This window comes from Schistocerca serialis, chromosome 5 (assembly GCF_023864345.2).
Source record: "Schistocerca serialis cubense isolate TAMUIC-IGC-003099 chromosome 5, iqSchSeri2.2, whole genome shotgun sequence".
In the NCBI taxonomy this organism is placed as follows: domain Eukaryota; kingdom Metazoa; phylum Arthropoda; class Insecta; order Orthoptera; family Acrididae; genus Schistocerca; species Schistocerca serialis.
In genome coordinates, this window is record NC_064642.1 from 323,031,320 (window position 1) to 323,049,542 (window position 18,223).

The 18,223-nt window shown below is 51.1% G+C and overlaps 1 protein-coding gene across 1 annotated transcript in view; it reads right to left on the minus strand.

Annotated features, from left to right (window-relative positions):
• The window catches only part of LOC126482394 (ER degradation-enhancing alpha-mannosidase-like protein 3), a 207,291-nt gene that overhangs the window by 148,427 nt on the left and 40,641 nt on the right, over window positions 1-18,223 (minus strand). Inside the window, exon 6 of the mRNA XM_050106508.1 lies at window positions 9,907-10,060. Within this exon, the coding sequence (XP_049962465.1) occupies window positions 9,907-10,060 (154 nt within the window). The remainder of the gene's footprint in view (window positions 1-9,906; window positions 10,061-18,223) is intronic.

The following is an 18,223-nucleotide window of genomic DNA, read 5'->3' on the forward strand; positions in this document are numbered from 1 at the left end:
CCAGATGGCTTAGTGGTCAGAGCACGTGCCTAGTAAGCAAGAAATCCAGGTTTGAATCCCCGTCCAGAACAAATTTTTCAACCTTCACCATTGATTTTGATCAATGCCCACTCACATCAACGTCTGTCTTTCCTTTGTCTTTCACGTATTGTGTATTTAACTTGTAAATGCTATACATGTTATGTATAAACTTTATTAATGATGTAGTTACTGTCAAAATTGACACCAATGACCATTGATATTTCAATGAAGTTTGCCGAGAAAAGCTGAAGAATCATGAAATAATTATTGTTGTTATGTGACTATGTAATACGTTGATTTGAGACCTGAGCTTCTCCTGGTGTATACAATCTCAAGTAACTTACGGGAATGCAGCCAGAGCACAGTGCAAGGGAATTTAAAATCTTGCTTTGCATGAACACGGATTTTGGATGGTCACACTGACTAGTAGGTTTTCAGGATAATTATTCCTGCCACACTCTGGGAGTCATACAGCTTTGGTGCGAAACAGTTAATGTTGTATCGTGGTATGCAGGACATTACTAAAGCTGAGGGTATTTAAAAACGTTTGGTATGAGTAATGATTTCTTAAAACATAGAATGTGATTTTCTAATAACAATTTTCACTTGAACCCGTCATTGTCTGCCTCCTAAAAAGCTCCTTGTAGTGGAGACAGGCAGTATCATCATTTAATATAGAACACAAGTGGTCATATCATAATGTGTCACACCTTTCTTGCAGCCAAGCCAATATACAGTTTCTAATATGACCTGTATCACATGGAACATTTTCTTTGGTAGACACATACTCATACATTAAATTGCTTCAAAGGTTCTCAGGTAATTGGTGCATACCATTATGTCCCAACATCTCCATTACTCTCATATAAAATATAATTTAGCTCTGAATACCAGTAATTCATTCCTAAAATGTATCCTAAAGGTGCAATCTGGGAAAATGACTGAACGTTTACCCATTTCACACACATTCAAAGATAGCGTATGTATATTTGTGCTTATATTGTATTTCATACAACAGAGTTTGAAAATTAGTTTTTGAATGCTTTTGTTTTTTAAATTTGAGACAGTAAACTGTCCAGGACATCCACGATTAGTACCAGATATTACTGGATGGTTAATTCATTTACAGAAATAGTTATTTTGTAGGGAACCGAAGGTAAAATTATCTTATACACTGCCTGACAATAAAAGTGAAGCACCCACAAGGGGAGGAGGAAACAAAATCAAACTTCATGGATTGAGCAGGTATGTGATTTTATTTGAGTTATTAAATAATCAAGTCAAATTTATAAAGACTTGGCAGTAGGAGCTGACTTATCAGCATTATCTCTATTTGGCCTGGATGCACACACTGATTCGATTACAAAGAGTGTCAAAGCCGTTGTATCCTCTCCTGAGGTGACCTGGCCCACAACTGTTATAAATGATCCTTGATATCCTGGATACTGGTAGAGGGAAGTAGCTGACACCCAAGCTGGTACCACATGTCATACTACGTTTTTAGCAGTTCTTAAACCAGAAGTCTGGTGACAATAGGATTACCTGAGTTTGAAACAGCAGAGTTTTTCAACCTTGGAATGTGCATATGGCAGTTCCCCACCAATGGACTTCAAACTATGCTGTGAACGGTGAGTGAAGACGCAGGAAATTGGAAATTTGTGGTAAGTTACAATGGGACCATACTGCTGATGTCATCCGTCCCTAGGCTTATGCACTACTTAATCTAACTTAAAACTAGCTTACGCTAAGGACAACACACTTACCCATGGCGAGGGAGGACTCAAACCTCTGACGGGGAGAGCCACATGAACCATGGCAAGGTGCCTCAGACTGCATGGCTACCCCCCGTGGCAGAGGAGGAGGAGGAGGATATTAGTGTTTAATGTCCCGTCGACAACGAGGTCATTAGAGACTGAGCGCAAGCTCGGGTTAGGGAAGGATGGGGAAGGAAATCGGCCGTGCCCTTTCAAAGGAACCATCCCGGCATTTGCCTGAAGCGATTTAGGGAAATCACGGAAAACCTAAATCAGGATGGCCGGAGACGGGATTGAACCGTCGTCCTCCCGAATGCGAGTCCAGTGTGCTAACCACTGCGCCACCTCGCTCGGTCCCCCGTGGCAGAAGATGCAGCAAGTGCGAGTCAGGCACAGTGCAAGATGGATCTGTTATGCCGGGATTTTCATGCAATGATATATGATGACTACAAAAAGAAGCGAAAGAATGGCACCCCTCTTTGGTATCTGTTTTTGGCGAGTCTGCCCTTTATAGTCCCCACTAAAAATTGTTTTCATGAACTTTCAAAGAGGGGGAAGTCATCTGAAGGTGAATTTTCTCACACTCGCTCAGCAATGGCAGCGAGCCAAGAAAACATTAATACTCTGAGGAAAAATCATCAAACATGATCCATGTTTCACATTATGTGACACTGAAGGGACCCTAAAATTTGGATCGACAGCACCACAGACCATCTTTCATGATTGTTTAGGTGTAACCAAGAGAAATACTCAGTGGGTACCAGATACCCTGACAGAAGCTCAAAACACACACTAATGGACTGATGCCATTTTACACTTGAGAAATATGAGAAAGTATGCTACAACAACATTTACAGTATCATCACAAGTGATGAAACACGGGTGTACCATTATGATCTGAAACAAAGTGGCAGTCTTCAGTATAGAGCTTTCCAACTGAGGACCTGCCCATCAAAGTTCAGAAAAATGAGAGATCTGGAAAGAAGATTTTGGGCACTTTCTTCACAAAGGTGGTCATCTCACATCTGTGACCCGACACACACATTGCACAGTCAATGCTGAATGGTATGTGACCAAATGTGTGTCAAAAATCATTGCCACAGAGGACACAGCACCCAAAGACAGAGTGTTGACACCTTCCTCAGCATCATGACAATGCCTCAGCACAGATGGTCTGGACAGATGACTGGCAGATCAATAGACTTCTTGGAGAAGAAAAAAATGTCAGCATTACCACACCCACCCTATTCGCCTATCCTGGCCCAAGTGATTTCTTCCTGTTCCCAAAGACTAAGGAAAAAAATTCATGAGCAGCGTTTTTCATTCACGAGGCTATTGCAGCACGCAACAGTACTCTAACTGACTTCTCTAACGAAGCTTCGACTGAAGCATTTTCGAAGGCATACTTGATGGCTCCTTACACCACGATGTCAGGAATAATACCACTTGCCTCCCCAAACATTAGAAAAATGGGACCTCTCCCCAGGCTACTTCCATACTCCCCAATGACAGCCTTTCAATGTTGTGCAGAGCTGTGATTTACCACTGAACACAATGCAATGCTATTCATCAGCAGTCCTTGCTTGAAAGTAGATGTAAGTGTTGTGGTTACAGCAGCCTAAATATACAATGGTAATTTCATAGTCTGACTGCTGCTAATCTCTGACCAATGGTGCAGGATGACACAGAGCATCAATGGCAGTTCGCAGCTTGTTTTCAGATGTCAGGTGTAGATGTGAAGAGGTGTGGTGGTCAGAGGTGTTCAACTGGTGCCTTGATGCAAAATATGCCTACCCTCATGTTCACAAGCAGTCCAACATTGAGCCACTGTCACATTCAAATGCCTCACAAATCTGGGTACCACACAATTCAAAGTGCCAGTGAAATAGTAACCCACAATGAAGTACCATTCAAACGTTGTTCAACATGAGTAAGCATTATGTTAATGTCCTTCTAGTGATCACTCAACATCTGATGCTGTTCGTGCCCCTTATATACCATACCAGGCCTAGTAACTACAATAAAAATTAACACCACTAGTACACTCTGGCGGACATTTCACCTGTCACAAAGAATTGTAACTAATTGTTCATAAACAATCCGATGTAGTGTATATGTATGAAGTTACACTGACATCTGACCATGTGTTCTGCGTGGTCCACGCTTTATGTAAGGCAGTAAATACGAAACAGCTGTTTCATACATGACTGGGCAATACAGCAGCTGAAGGAAGATAACGGCATGCCAAAAGTTTTTCACAGCAGAGAGATAGCACATGAGTTGGTGTGTTGGGTTCAATGAAGAATCTGAGAATAGTGCTGGTTATACATGAAACTAGCTGCCCGATTCTGTCATAGTAAGCTTGAAACATTGGTTGTATATATGATAGAAACAGAAAATTCACCCGTCATGTAGCTGGGATCACAGGAAAGTTCTTTAAAATTTCAGTGGACAAAATGTGTTTTTCTGTTGTTCCAAGCTTGAATAATTTTAACTATAAATCACTTTGTAGGACCATATCTTCTGTAACTAGTTTGCTTTACCGTTAGATGTAACAGAAGAAACTTCCTGCATTGTTGAAATTGGAAAAATGCACTTTATTCTTGGATACAGTAAAATGAAACAGATTTATTAACTAAAAACTCAAAACCAATTTTGTATGTCCAACCATCAAGATTTTTAATACACGGAAGGACATTAATATATACTCTAAAGAGCAACTTAATTAGAAATAGCTGTGTTGGAGAAGAGCTGTTCCTGTTGGCACAGTGAATGGACTATTTCAGTGACTGAATATCGGATGTTATCCAATCTTGTACAGGCTGTCAGCACAATAGCTGAGCAAATGACGGGTGAAATGTGTATATCAGAAATTTAATTGTGGATAGATCATGGATGTCCAATGCACAAGTCACTTCATCTCCAGGGTTGTGCAAGCACAAGGTGGTCTTCTATTCAGAGACTAAACAATTGCTGCTGATGTTAACACTTTTACAATGTTTGATAGAGTATATACGAGCAGTCTTACATTTACAGATGAAGCTTTGGCTACTGAGGTGACATGCAGATTTCTTTCAGAGAATTCGGAAGGGTGGGGCAGGGTAAGTAATACTGGCATTCGAACATGCTTAAGATTTCCCGATATGCCAAAGTGCTCCATACAGAACTGACATCACTTGAACAATCATGTGACATTTTTCTCTCATGGTACTAGTGGAAGGGATATGCCAGAGGCTATGGACTAGCCATTACAACAGTCTACTGCGCTGCTCAAAATACAACAATTTTGTGAAACACAGGATGAAAAAAGCATTAAGTTTTATCACCTTATAAACTCTTGTTGTGTTTGAGCAGATTTAAAAAGAAAGAAAAAAAAAAAAAAAAAAGGAAAAATTCTCCTACATGTACGGATACGACAATTATACAAACATAAATGCTGCTTTTTAAGTAAAGGTAACACTCAAACCTAAAAATGTTATCCTTCAAAAAACATCACTTGACTCTGAACCCAGATCAATATTTTATTTGATTATGAGAGACTGGAATGATTTACTATGTGGGTCAAAAATGAAAAATTCGGTTGCTGTTCACGGACTAGAATATTGGATAAAAATGTCACCAAATTTTAATAAGCTCTAGAACATGAAGGTGACACCCAGATGAAACAAGAAGGAAAGTTAATCTAGAACGATATGTCTAACAAACGAAATAAATAATATTAAACTGTAATTGTTGTCGCAAGAATAAATTATTGCAGCAGGGCCCATCGTGATGATAGTACCAACAGACATCAATAGATGAGGGGGATGAGCGAAGATTGGAAACTGGACTGAACCATGGTCGCAATCTTTTATTTATGTATTAGTTGTTCTTATTACATACGACTTGCACACTAGAAGATATTGCAGTCCATGTTCCACAGTTGCTCACGTACAGCACTAAGGAAGGGATGGAGGGGGAACACTGACACCAGCTTGGCTGAAAACTAGGACGAGTTCGAAGAGAGGAGTAGCGCATGAGCAGCATATTATGTCATGGTGCCAACCACGTACTTTGGCCTTTTAGGAGCATCTACCATGCTTAAACTGCAGTTTGCCTGGATCTAGTTGTTGTCGGAACTGCATTGACTTTAAAATTTGACAAGTACTCAACAACAGTACTTATTTCTGCGGGAGACGGTTAAAGCCTAGATAGAGGCCTGTGGCATACTTATGTGTTTCGTGCTGCAGTGTCATCGACACTAACTGTGATGTATGATGGAGGTTGTGTCAGTTATGCAGCCAATGAGAGAGCAACAGGCAGACAATGTGTTTGAAACCAAGAGACATTGTAAGAATCTCACATCCATGTAGAGGTGAAATCTGATACATATTCAGATAAAAATAGCTGTTTTCTCAGGTCCCACAATAACGACAATCTGAGAAACTGCAACACATTCAGAAGAAATAGCCTAATATTTGTGACAAAGAAGATATAAATTTCACAGCTGAGCTATTAGGATGATGGTGATCAAAAATAGTGTACCACGGATAATAGGATTATTAAGCAAAAAAGGTAGGTTAGTCCACAAATAAATGTAAACCATTCCTTTTCATTTACTGTATTTCTCCTAGTACTATCAAGAACGTAGACACTCAATAAATGGCATAAATTTGAATTGGTAAAATGTTAGCTTTCTAGATTGCTACTGTATGTCAGTAAAACATTTTGCAATTTTGATTAGTCAGAATAAGTTAAAAATGAATTTTTCTCACAAACCTTCTTGAAAAATGCGAGTTGTCTCATACTCGGGTAAATACAGTAATTGTTGTTGGCAACATCATGCACAGTAACATAGGACTAATGGACAATAGTGTAACAATCACTCACCAATTTGTTATTGGCAACACTCATTTACGAACAGAAATACAACTACAGCATGAGGAACTGGAAGTTTCAAGTCAGCATTAGTACTGCTACCCACCGCACTTCAAAGGGTATATAAAATAACTCGATCACAATAGAAGTGAGAAAAATTCAAGGCACACTTTTGCACATGCCAATGGAAAAGCACAAATACTTCAAAATCATCATGAAACGATGTGTGTCACTTACCAGCCAGGCTTTGTTCAAGGAAATTGTGGAGTCATTTTCATGTGAGAGATTTTTAAATGGAATGAAATGGGGCCCCTGATGCTTACCATATTATCAAACAATATAAGAGCCTGTCACAGTATGTGACTGGAACTATTCATTTACAGCAGCAAGGAAATATACAGCACCACCAAATCTGAATTGTGTTAGAATGGCTTGAGGAACCATCAACGAGCGTGAGTTTGCTTGGTTGGTACACAGGTCACAGACTTCAGTTCCATGGAAAATACTTGATATTCCATCAAATGTTTACCCTTGGATTGAGCTCCAACCAATCTCACTGTTTAGTGGGAGGGAGAGAGTTGGGGACAGAGGAAGGAAGGGGGTGCAGTTCAGCTGTCCATGAAACAAAATTTTGCTGCCACCATACCAGGTCAAGAAGAAGTGCTGCATGGCATAATGGTGTGCACTTAAGAAGGCAGGTGGAAGTGCAACGCGCTGTGGCAATGTGCAGTGTACCACGGCGCTCCAGTCAATAGCGTCTTTCTGCAAGTCAGCCTGTAGCGTGTGCTTGATTTTCACATTAATTTATATCTGGTGGCGTTATGTAGACACTGTAGTGTTGATTATTGGTGACATAAATCATACGATTTGTGTTACATTAAGAAGTGACAGCAGCCATTTTACAAGCATAGAAATTCTGTTGTTTGGCATCACAAGCAGAAGCAGTAGCCCACAGCAGCTCTCACCCCAGTGTTACCAGTTACCAAGTTAGGCAACAGCTGGAGTGTGTTGTGGGGGACAGGGACACAGAACTCACTGGTGACACCACAAAGTATTCTCCATCTCTCTGCACAGAACACATCACACAGCCACATTCTTGCGTGTACAACACTATATCTAATAAATGTGTCTGATTCATTTGCTTATGTATGTAATGAGTATGGCATTGTTCATATTAAATATGATGTTATGCTACCATCTGCAAGTTTGCTGTTTACTTACAATACGCCCTTGAGAGCTGCTGCTTCCGTAGGAGAACAGTTGTCACTAACCCCACATTGTTTAGGGAAAACAAGTGGTTTTACTCCCTATGTCAGAAAGTTCCAGGACAGTTTTTTTTCTGAGTTTGAAATACTATAAAGGAACAAATGTTGTTTTTATGTTACCTGGTATGTGTGTGTCCTTGAAAGGACCTTGGCCATGTTTCCATGCTACTAGATGGCAGGGCTGTGCTTAGCAACACACTGATTGGGTTTCTGGTGCATTAGTAATGGTGACACAAGGAATACTGGTTGTGAGCAAAGAAGAACATTAGTATTTGCGTTAAGCTCAAGAAAACCCCCTAGTGAAATGTGGACAATAATTAAGCACACATATGCAAGTGAGGCACTTCCAAGAAGTTGTGTTTTCAGTGGCACAAAACGTTTTATGAAGCCAGAGATTCAGTGCAAGATGATCACAGAGTGGGTCGCCTGTCTACAGCATGTACTGATACAGACATGGAACATGTTAAGGCAGTTATTGCAAGAAGACTACCATGTAACTGTGCATGCGATCTCAGAAGAACTTAATATGAATCATAATATGTGTCGTAAGATTTTATGTGAAGATTTAGGGAAATAGAATCTTAATGCAAAACTTGTCCCTTACACTCTTAACAGATAAACGAAAAGAGGAAAGATGAAAATTTCTGCTGAACTACTGGAGAGAGCCAGACGTGGTCCCACATTTCTGTCAATGATGACTGCTGCTGGTGATGAAAGTTGGTGCTACCAGTACGACCTTAACATGAAGCGTCAAAGTGCCAAATGGCAAAGTCCTGGATCACCAACCTCGAAAAAATTCAAACGACAACCATTGAGGACAAAGACAATGTCGATTGTATTATTTGATAGTAAAGGATTAATTCACCATTAGTATATTCCTCCAGGTCAAACAGTGAACTAAACTCTTTACACGGAAGTCTTGAAACATTTGCGGCAAGCAATTCAATGTCACCACCCCAATTTGTGGCGTTCTCAGGACTGTTCTTAACGCATGACGATTCAAGTCCCCATGCTGCTTTATCTGTTGGCGAGTAGCTGGCCAGACATTCTGTTATTGCCTTCCCACATCCGCTATATTCGCATTACCTCTTGCCTTGTGATTTTTTTCTTGTTTCTGCGAGTGAAAAGGCGATTGGAAGAAAAGCTTCATCAAGGTATCGCAGGCACCAAACGGGCTGTGACAAATGAGCTTACAAGCACTGTAGCTGAAAATTTCCCTCCTTGCTTCCAAGACCTCCAGAAATGTTGGCAACTGCATACAGATAGCCAAGGATTCTACTTCGATAGAAGCTAGAATCATTACTTGGTAAATGCATTTTTCTATTTGTTTAGAAAACCTGTGCTGGAACTTTTCTGACAAATGTAATATAAAGGGAAAATATACTAGGAAGGTTTAAGTCACTGAGCTGTCCAATAATTATCCTGCAAGTAGTATTGTAGATCCTCAAAAGGCTGAAGAACACTTTCACCAACTGCATAGAAAATTCTGCTGTTCTGTCATTGTCAGCAGTGTCGTATTCTCAGTGGCAGAGCGATCTCTCCCAAAACTACATTGAAAACTAACAGGGAGCTTTTGGGATTTCAGAGTCCAGATGGAGCAGCAATTAATCAACCATCTAAAATTAGTTTTCCATGGCAATTTGCAGTAACACTATTTGAGGAGGCATTAGCTTTCTGAACTTTGTAATCTCTGGCTTCAAGATGTAAGGAAATTAATTTGTCAGTAATCACATTACAAAGTTGAGTGAGATTTTTAAAACATTTCCATCATATTGTAAGTTGTATCATATCTTACTGTGAGTTAATAATAAAAGTTTGCAGCATCCACGCTCACAAGGATGGTGATTCCTGAAAAATATCCTACAATTTTATAGTCAATATTTCATGCAAATGGACGAAATATCTTTCTTCATTAAAGTACTGACAAACACCTTTAAATTCTCTGTAATTCTGAGGGACTCTAAGCATAATCCATTAAATAAATTAATTTTCATTTAATGAAAACTTACTCTTGCATGAGGAATACCAGTAGTCGTGTTGAATGCTGGTAGGAGTCTGTATCCTAGGTCTCTTGCCATGTTCAACATTTCTCCTCTATACCACTCCATTACACCCATTTTCTGTTGCAGATATTCTGCTAAAATATGTGCTGATAATAGCCCCCTGAAATTCCAATTTCAAGGTACAGTTAGTAACAGTATACAATTAGAAGTAGATATTTAAAAGCTGGATTTAGAATAAATGCAAGAGATAATGAAGTTATAGATTACATTGTGGACAATTAACACAGCTAGTATTCCGCAAGACTCATTAATCCAGTGAAAAGAAAATTTTTCATTATGAGCTAAGATATCAGGACAAAATTTGTAGTATTATGTCTCGCCATTCAAAACACTTCTCCTTTAAGTTTTATTATTATTATTTTTTATTAAGAGTATCGGTAAATAGATACCACTGTATGACTATAATAACAGAAGTTTAGTTTCAAAAGAATAAGACAATACAAGAATAGAGATATATATCTTTCTTACCAGTTACTGCTTTTCCACTATACGAAAAAAGCTTTTTTTACTAGTTGCTGTGTTTTTACAATGTGAAACACAACACATATTAAAATTAAAAAGCAGCTTATCTACGAAAGATTTAAATCATACTAAATGAATAGCACAATATGATGCTCATAAAATTGGAATTATACTCTTAAAAGGCATTTTTTGTCATGTCTGAGATAGCATCAATATACTACCGAAAACGATATGGGGTATGTAACTACTTGTGAGAGAGGAGGGAGAGAGGGGGGAGAGGGGGCAGAGAGGGGGCAGAGAGGGGGGAGAGAGGGAGAGGGGGCAAGAGAGGGGGCAAGAGAGGGGGCAAGAGAGGGGGCAAGAGAGGGGCAAGACAGGGGGGAGAGAGGGGGAGAGGGGGAGAGGGGGGGGAGAGAGGGCAGAGGGGGGGCGAGAGGGGCAGAGGGGGGGAGAGAGGGGCAGAGGGGGGGAGAGAGGGGGGAGAGAGGGGGGAGAGAGGGGCAGAGAGGGGGGAGAGAGGGGCAGAGAGGGGGGAGAGAGGGGCAGAGAGGGGGGAGAGAGGGGGGAGAGAGGGGCAGAGAGGGGGGAGAGAGGGGGGAGAGAGGGGCAGAGAGGGGCAGAGAGGGGGGAGAGAGGGGCAGAGAGGGGGGAGAGAGAGGGGGGAGAGAGGGGCAGAGAGGGGGGAGAGAGGGGGGAGAGAGGGGGGAGAGAGGGGCAGAGAGGGGGGAGAGAGGGGGGAGAGAGGGGGCAGAGAGGGGGCAGAGAGGGGGGAGAGAGGGGGGAGAGAGGGGGGAGAGAGGGGGGAGAGAGGGGGGAGAGAGGGGGCAGAGAGGGGGGAGAGAGGGGGGAGAGAGGGGCAGAGAGGGGGCAGAGAGGGGGGAGAGAGGGGCAGAGAGGGGGGAGAGAGGGGCAGAGAGGGGGGAGAGAGGGGCAGAGAGGGGGGAGAGAGGGGCAGAGAGGGGGGAGAGGGGGGAGAGAGGGGCAGAGAGGGGGGAGAGAGGGGCAGAGAGGGGGGAGAGAGGGGCAGAGAGGGGGAGAGAGGGGGAGAGAGGGGCAGAGAGGGGCAGAGAGGGGGAGAGAGGGGGAGAGAGGGGCAGAGAGGGGGAGAGAGGGGGCAGAGAGGGGGCAGAGAGGGGGCAGAGAGGGGGCAGAGAGGGGGCAGAGAGGGGGCAGAGAGGGGGGAGAGAGGGGCAGAGAGGGGGGAGAGAGGGGGGGAGAGAGGGGCAGAGAGGGGGCAGAGAGGGGGGAGAGAGGGGGGAGAGAGGGGCAGAGAGGGGGCAGAGAGGGGCAGAGAGGGGGGAGAGAGGGGGGAGAGAGGGGCAGAGAGGGGCAGAGAGGGGGGAGAGAGGGGCAGAGAGGGGCAGAGAGGGGGGAGAGAGGGGCAGAGAGGGGCAGAGAGGGGGGAGAGAGGGGCAGAGAGGGGGGAGAGAGGGGCAGAGAGGGGGGAGAGAGGGGCAGAGAGGGGGGAGAGAGGGGCAGAGAGGGGGGAGAGAGGGGCAGAGAGGGGGGAGAGAGGGGCAGAGAGGGGGGAGAGAGGGGCAGAGAGGGGGGAGAGAGGGGCAGAGAGGGGGGAGAGAGGGGCAGAGAGGGGGAGAGAGGGGAGAGGGGCAGAGAGGGGGAGAGAGGGGCAGAGAGGGGGGAGAGAGGGCAGAGAGGGGGGAGAGAGGGGCAGAGAGGGGGGAGAGAGAGGGGGAGAGAGGGGCAGAGAGGGGGGAGAGAGGGGGAGAGAGGGGGCAGAGAGGGGGAGAGAGGGGCAGAGAGGGGGGAGAGAGGGGCAGAGAGGGGGGAGAGAGGGGCAGAGAGGGGGGAGAGAGGGGCAGAGAGGGGGGAGAGAGGGGCAGAGAGGGGGGAGAGAGGGGCAGAGAGGGGGGAGAGAGGGGCAGAGAGGGGGGAGAGAGGGGCAGAGAGGGGGGGAGAGAGGGGCAGAGAGGGGGGAGAGAGGGGCAGAGAGGGGGGAGAGAGGGGCAGAGAGGGGGGAGAGAGGGGCAGAGAGGGGGGAGAGAGGGGCAGAGAGGGGGGGAGAGAGGGGCAGAGAGGGGGGGAGAGAGGGGCAGAGAGGGGGGAGAGAGGGGCAGAGAGGGGGGGAGAGAGGGGCAGAGAGGGGGGAGAGAGGGGCAGAGAGGGGGGAGAGAGGGGCAGAGAGGGGGGAGAGAGGGGCAGAGAGGGGGGAGAGAGGGGCAGAGAGGGGGGAGGAGAGGGGCAGAGAGGGGGGAGAGAGAGGGGCAGAGAGGGGGGAGAGAGGGGCAGAGAGGGGGGAGAGAGGGGCAGAGAGGGGGCAGAGAGGGGGGAGAGAGGGGGCAGAGAGGGGGGAGAGAGGGGGCAGGGCAGAGAGGGGGGAGAGAGGGGGCAGAGAGGGGGGAGAGAGGGGGCAGAGAGGGGGGCAGAGAGGGGGGAGAGAGGGGGCAGAGAGGGGGGCAGAGAGGGGGGAGAGAGGGGGAGAGAGGGGCAGAGAGGGGGGGAGAGAGGGCAGAGAGGGGGGGAGAGAGGGGCAGAGAGGGGGGAGAGAGGGGCAGAGAGGGGGGAGAGAGGGGCAGAGAGGGGGGAGAGAGGGGCAGAGAGGGGGGAGAGAGGGGCAGAGAGGGGGGAGAGAGGGGCAGAGAGGGGGGGAGAGAGGGGCAGAGAGGGGGGGGAGAGAGGGGCAGAGAGGGGGGGGGAGAGAGGGGCAGAGAGGGGGGGGGAGAGAGGGGCAGAGAGGGGGGGAGAGAGGGGCAGAGAGGGGGGGAGAGAGGGGCAGAGAGGGGGGGAGAGAGGGGCAGAGAGGGGGGGAGAGAGGGGCAGAGAGGGGGGGAGAGAGGGGCAGAGAGGGGGGGAGAGAGGGGCAGAGAGGGGGGAGAGAGGGGCAGAGAGGGGGGAGAGAGGGGCAGAGAGGGGGGAGAGAGGGGCAGAGAGGGGGGAGAGAGGGGCAGAGAGGGGGGGAGAGAGGGGCAGAGAGGGGGGAGAGAGGGGCAGAGAGGGGGGAGAGAGGGGCAGAGAGGGGGGAGAGGGGGGCAGAGGGGGGGGAGAGGGGGGCAGAGGGGGGGAGAGGGGGGCAGAGAGGGGGGAGAGGGGGGCAGAGAGGGGCAGAGAGGGGCAGAGAGGGGCAGAGAGGGGCAGAGAGGGGCAGAGAGGGGCAGAGAGGGGCAGAGAGGGGGCAGAGAGGGGGGGAGAGGGGGAGAGGGGGAGAGGGGGCAGAGAGGGGGGAGAGGGGGGAGAGAGGGGCAGAGAGGGGGGAGAGAGGGGCAGAGAGGGGGGAGAGAGGGGCAGAGAGGGGGGAGAGCGGGGCAGAGAGGGGGGAGAGCGGGGCAGAGAGGGGGGAAGAGAGGGGCAGAGGGGGGGTAGAGAGGGGCAGAGGGGGGAGAGAGGGCAGAGGGGGGGCGAGAGGGGCAGAGGGGGGGAGAGAGGGGCAGAGAGGGGGGAGAGAGGGGGGAGAGAGGGGGGAGAGAGGGGCAGAGAGGGGGGAGAGAGGGGCAGAGAGGGGGGAGAGAGGGGCAGAGAGGGGGGAGAGAGGGGCAGAGAGGGGGGAGAGAGGGGCAGAGAGGGGGGAGAGAGGGGCAGAGAGGGGGGAGAGAGGGGCAGAGAGGGGGGAGAGAGGGGCAGAGAGGGGGGGAGAGAGGGGCAGAGAGGGGGGGAGAGAGGGGCAGAGAGGGGGGAGAGAGGGGCAGAGAGGGGGGAGAGAGGGGCAGAGAGGGGGGAGAGCGGGGCAGAGAGGGGGGAGAGCGGGGCAGAGAGGGGGGGAGAGCGGGGCAGAGAGGGGGGGAGAGCGGGGCAGAGAGGGGGGAAGAGAGGGGCAGAGGGGGGGTAGAGAGGGGCAGAGGGGGGGTAGAGAGGGGCAGAGGGGGGGTAGAGAGGGGCAGAGGGGGGGTAGAGAGGGGTAGAGAGGGGCGGAGGGGGGGAGAGAGGGGCGGAGGGGGGGAGAGAGGGGCGGAGGGGGGGGGAGAGGGGCGGAGGGGGGGGGAGAGGGGCGGAGGGGGGAGAGAGGGGCGGAGAGGGCTGGAGAGAGGGCTGGAGAGAGGGGGGCAGAGAGGGGGGCAGAGAGGGGGGCAGAGAGGGGGGCAGAGAGGGGGGCAGAGAGGGGGGCAGAGAGGGGGGCAGAGAGGGGGGCAGAGAGGGGGGCAGAGAGGGGGGCAGAGAGGGGGGCAGAGAGGGGGGCAGAGAGGGGGGCAGAGAGGGGGGCAGAGAGGGGGGCAGAGAGGGGGGCAGAGAGGGGGGCAGAGAGGGGGCAGAGGGGGGGCAGAGAGGGGGGGAGAGGGGGGGGGCAGAGAGGGGGGAGAGAGGGGGGGAGAGAGGGGGGGAGAGGGGGGGCAGAGAGGGGGGAGAGGGGGGGCAGAGAGGGGGGAGAGGGGGGGCAGAGAGGGGGGAGAGGGGGGGCAGAGAGGGGGAGAGACGGAGCAGAGAGGGGGAGAGACGGAGCAGAGAGGGGGAGAGACGGAGGGTGAGGGGGAGAGACGGAGGGTGAGGGGGAGAGACGGAGGGTGAGGGGGAGAGACGGAGGGTGAGGGGGAGAGACGGAGGGTGAGGGGGAGAGACGGAGGGTGAGGGGGAGAGACGGAGGGAGAGGGGGAGAGACGGAGGGAGAGGGGGAGAGACGGAGGGTGAGGGGGAGAGACGGAGGGAGAGGGGGAGAGACGGAGGGAGAGGGGGAGAGACGGAGGGAGAGGGGGAGAGACGGAGGGAGAGGGGGAGAGACGGAGGGAGAGGGGGAGAGACGGAGGGAGAGGGGGAGAGACGGAGGGAGAGGGGGAGAGACGGAGGGAGAGGGGGAGAGACGGAGGGAGAGGGGGAGAGACGGAGGGAGAGGGGGAGAGACGGAGGGAGAGGGGGAGAGACGGAGGGAGAGGGGGAGAGACGGAGGGAGAGGGGGAGAGACGGAGGGAGAGGGGGAGAGACGGAGGGAGAGGGGGAGAGACGGAGGGAGAGGGGGAGAGACGGAGGGAGAGGGGGAGAGACGGAGGGAGACTGGGAGAGACGGAGGGAGAGGGGGAGAGACGGAGGGAGAGGGGGAGAGACGGAGGGAGAGGGGGAGAGGCGGAGGGAGAGGGGGAGAGGCGGAGGGAGAGGGGGAGAGACGGAGGGAGAGGGGGAGAGACGGAGGGAGAGGGGGAGAGACGGAGGGAGAGGGGGAGAGACGGAGGGAGAGGGGGAGAGACGGAGGGAGAGGGGGAGAGACGGAGGGAGAGGGGGAGAGACGGAGGGTGAGGGGGAGAGACGGAGGGTGAGGGGGAGAGACGGAGGGTGAGGGGGAGAGACGGAGGGTGAGGGGGAGAGACGGAGGGTGAGGGGGAGAGACGGAGGGTGAGGGGGAGAGACGGAGGGTGAGGGGGAGAGACGGAGGGTGAGGGGGAGAGACGGAGGGTGAGGGGGAGAGACGGAGGGTGAGGGGGAGAGACGGAGGGTGAGGGGGAGAGACGGAGGGTGAGGGGGAGAGACGGAGGGTGAGGGGGAAGGGGAGTGAGGGGGAAGGGGAGTGAGGGGGAAGGGGAGTGAGGGGGAAGGGGAGTGAGGGGGAAGGGGAGTGAGGGGGAAGGGGAGTGAGGGGGAAGGGGAGTGAGGGGGAAGGGGAGTGAGGGTGGGAGGGGGACGGGGAGAGAGGGAGGGAGGGGGACGGGGAGAGAGGGAGGGAGTGGGACGGGGAGAGAGGGAGGGAGGGGGACGGGGAGAGAGCGAGGGAGGGGGACGGGGAGAGAGGGAGGGAGGGGGAAGGGGAGAGAGGGAGGGGGAAGGGGAGAGAGGGTGAGAGGGGGAGAGAGGGAGAGAGAGTGGGAGAGAGGGAGAGAGAGTGGGAGAGAGGGAGAGAGAGTGGGAGAGAGGGAGAGAGAGTGGGAGAGAGGGAGGGAGTGGGAAGAGGGAGTGGGAAGAGAGGGAGGGTGGGGGAGAGAGATGGAGGGGGATGGTGGGGGAGAGGGAGGGCGTGGGAGAGGGAGGGCGTGGGAGAGGGAGGGCGTGGGAGAGGGAGGGAGGGGGAGAGGGAGGGAGGGGGAGAGGGAGGGAGGGGGAGAGGGAGGGAGGGGGAGAGGGAGGGAGGGGGAGAGGGAGGGAGGGGGAGAGGGAGGGAGGGGGAGAGGGAGGGAGGGGGAGAGGGAGGGAGGGGGAGAGGGAGGGAGGGGGAGAGGGAGGGACGGGGATAGAGGGGGAGGGACGGGGATAGAGGGGGAGGGACGGGGATAGAGGGGGAGAGAGGGGGAGAGAGGGGGAGAGAGGGGGTAAGAGGGAGAGAGGGGTGTAAGAGGGAGGGAGGATGAGAGGGTTGGGAGGGTGAGTGGGAGGGAGGGGTGTGGGAGGGAGGGGTGTGGGAGGGAGGGGTGTGGGAGGGAGGGGGAGTGGGAGGGAGGGGGAGTGGGAGGGAGGGGGAGTGGGAGGGAGGGGGAGTGGGAGGGAGGGGGAGTGGGAGGGAGGGGGAGTGGGAGGGAGGCGGAGTGGGAGGGAGGCGGAGTGGGAGGGAGGCGGAGTGGGAGGGAGGGGGAGTGGGAGGGAGGGGGAGTGGGAGGGAGGGGGAGTGGGAGGGAGGGGGAGTGGGAGGGAGGGGGAGTGGGAGGGAGGGGGAGTGGGAGGGAGGGGGAGTGGGAGGGAGGGGGAGTGGGAGGGAGGGGGAGTGGGAGGGAGGGGGAGTGGGAGGGAGGGGGAGTGGGAGGGAGGGGGAGTGGGAGGGGAGGGAGGGGGTGGGGAGGTGGAGGGGTAGGTGTACATGTAAATAGAAGTGGCTGAAAACTGAACCTCATGACATAAGTATAATGCTCAATAGACCACAGTGAGAGGCATCTTTGGAACTAGAATGTAACAGAAAGAACTCGCATTTGAAAATATCAAAACATACCTGGCACCCTTCTTGTTACCACCTCTACACTAACATCCCCAATGCCCATGGCCTTGCTGCTTTTAACACTACCTTTCCCAACGACAACTGGCTCCAAACCTATGTCCTCCTCCTTGGTCACCATGACAAACTATATACTCACACACAATTACATCTCCTTTGAAGGCATCACCTACAAACAAATCTATGGTAAAGCAATTGGTATCTGCAAGGTACCATGCTGTGCCAACTTATTCACAGACTATCTAGAGGAATCCTTCCCAACCACCTAAAATCCCAAACCCACCTGGTTCAGATTCACTAATGACATCTTTGTGGTGTCGACTGAGGGTGATGACACCTTATCCACTGTCCTGTAGAAGCTCAACACCTCTGTTCCCATTCACTTCACCTGGTCCTCCACATCCCCAGCAAGCCACCTTCCTCAATGTTGATCATATCAATGACGGCTACACCAGTACCATCATACACATCAAGCCTACCAACCACCAACAATACCATCATTTCGACAGCTGTCCCGTGTTACATACCATTATGTCCCTTCCATACAAGTTGTTGTATATGTGGTGATGAGCAGCTCCTCTCGAAAATATATATACCAAGGGTCTCACTGAGCTTGTCACAGAGCAAAATTACCCTCCTAACATTGTCCAGAAAAGTATCTCCTGTGCCTTTTCCTTCCAGCCACTTACCATCTACCACATACCTGCTGACCAGCCACTAAGGAGAACTGTGATGACTCAGTAGCATCCAGGACTGAAGGAACTGAATCACATTCTCTGAAAGTGTTGTGGCTATCTCTCATTGTATCCTGGAATGAGGAATATCCTCCCCACTATACTCCCCACCCCCTCACAGTAGTTTTCTGCTGGCCGAGACCTGGGTACAAAACCTGTCCCATACATCATCCCACTACCACCTACCACTGTGCTTTGCATGTGTCTCCTATCCCACTGAAGGCAGGGTTACCTGTGAAAGCAACTATGTGATCTACAAACTAAGCTGCAACCA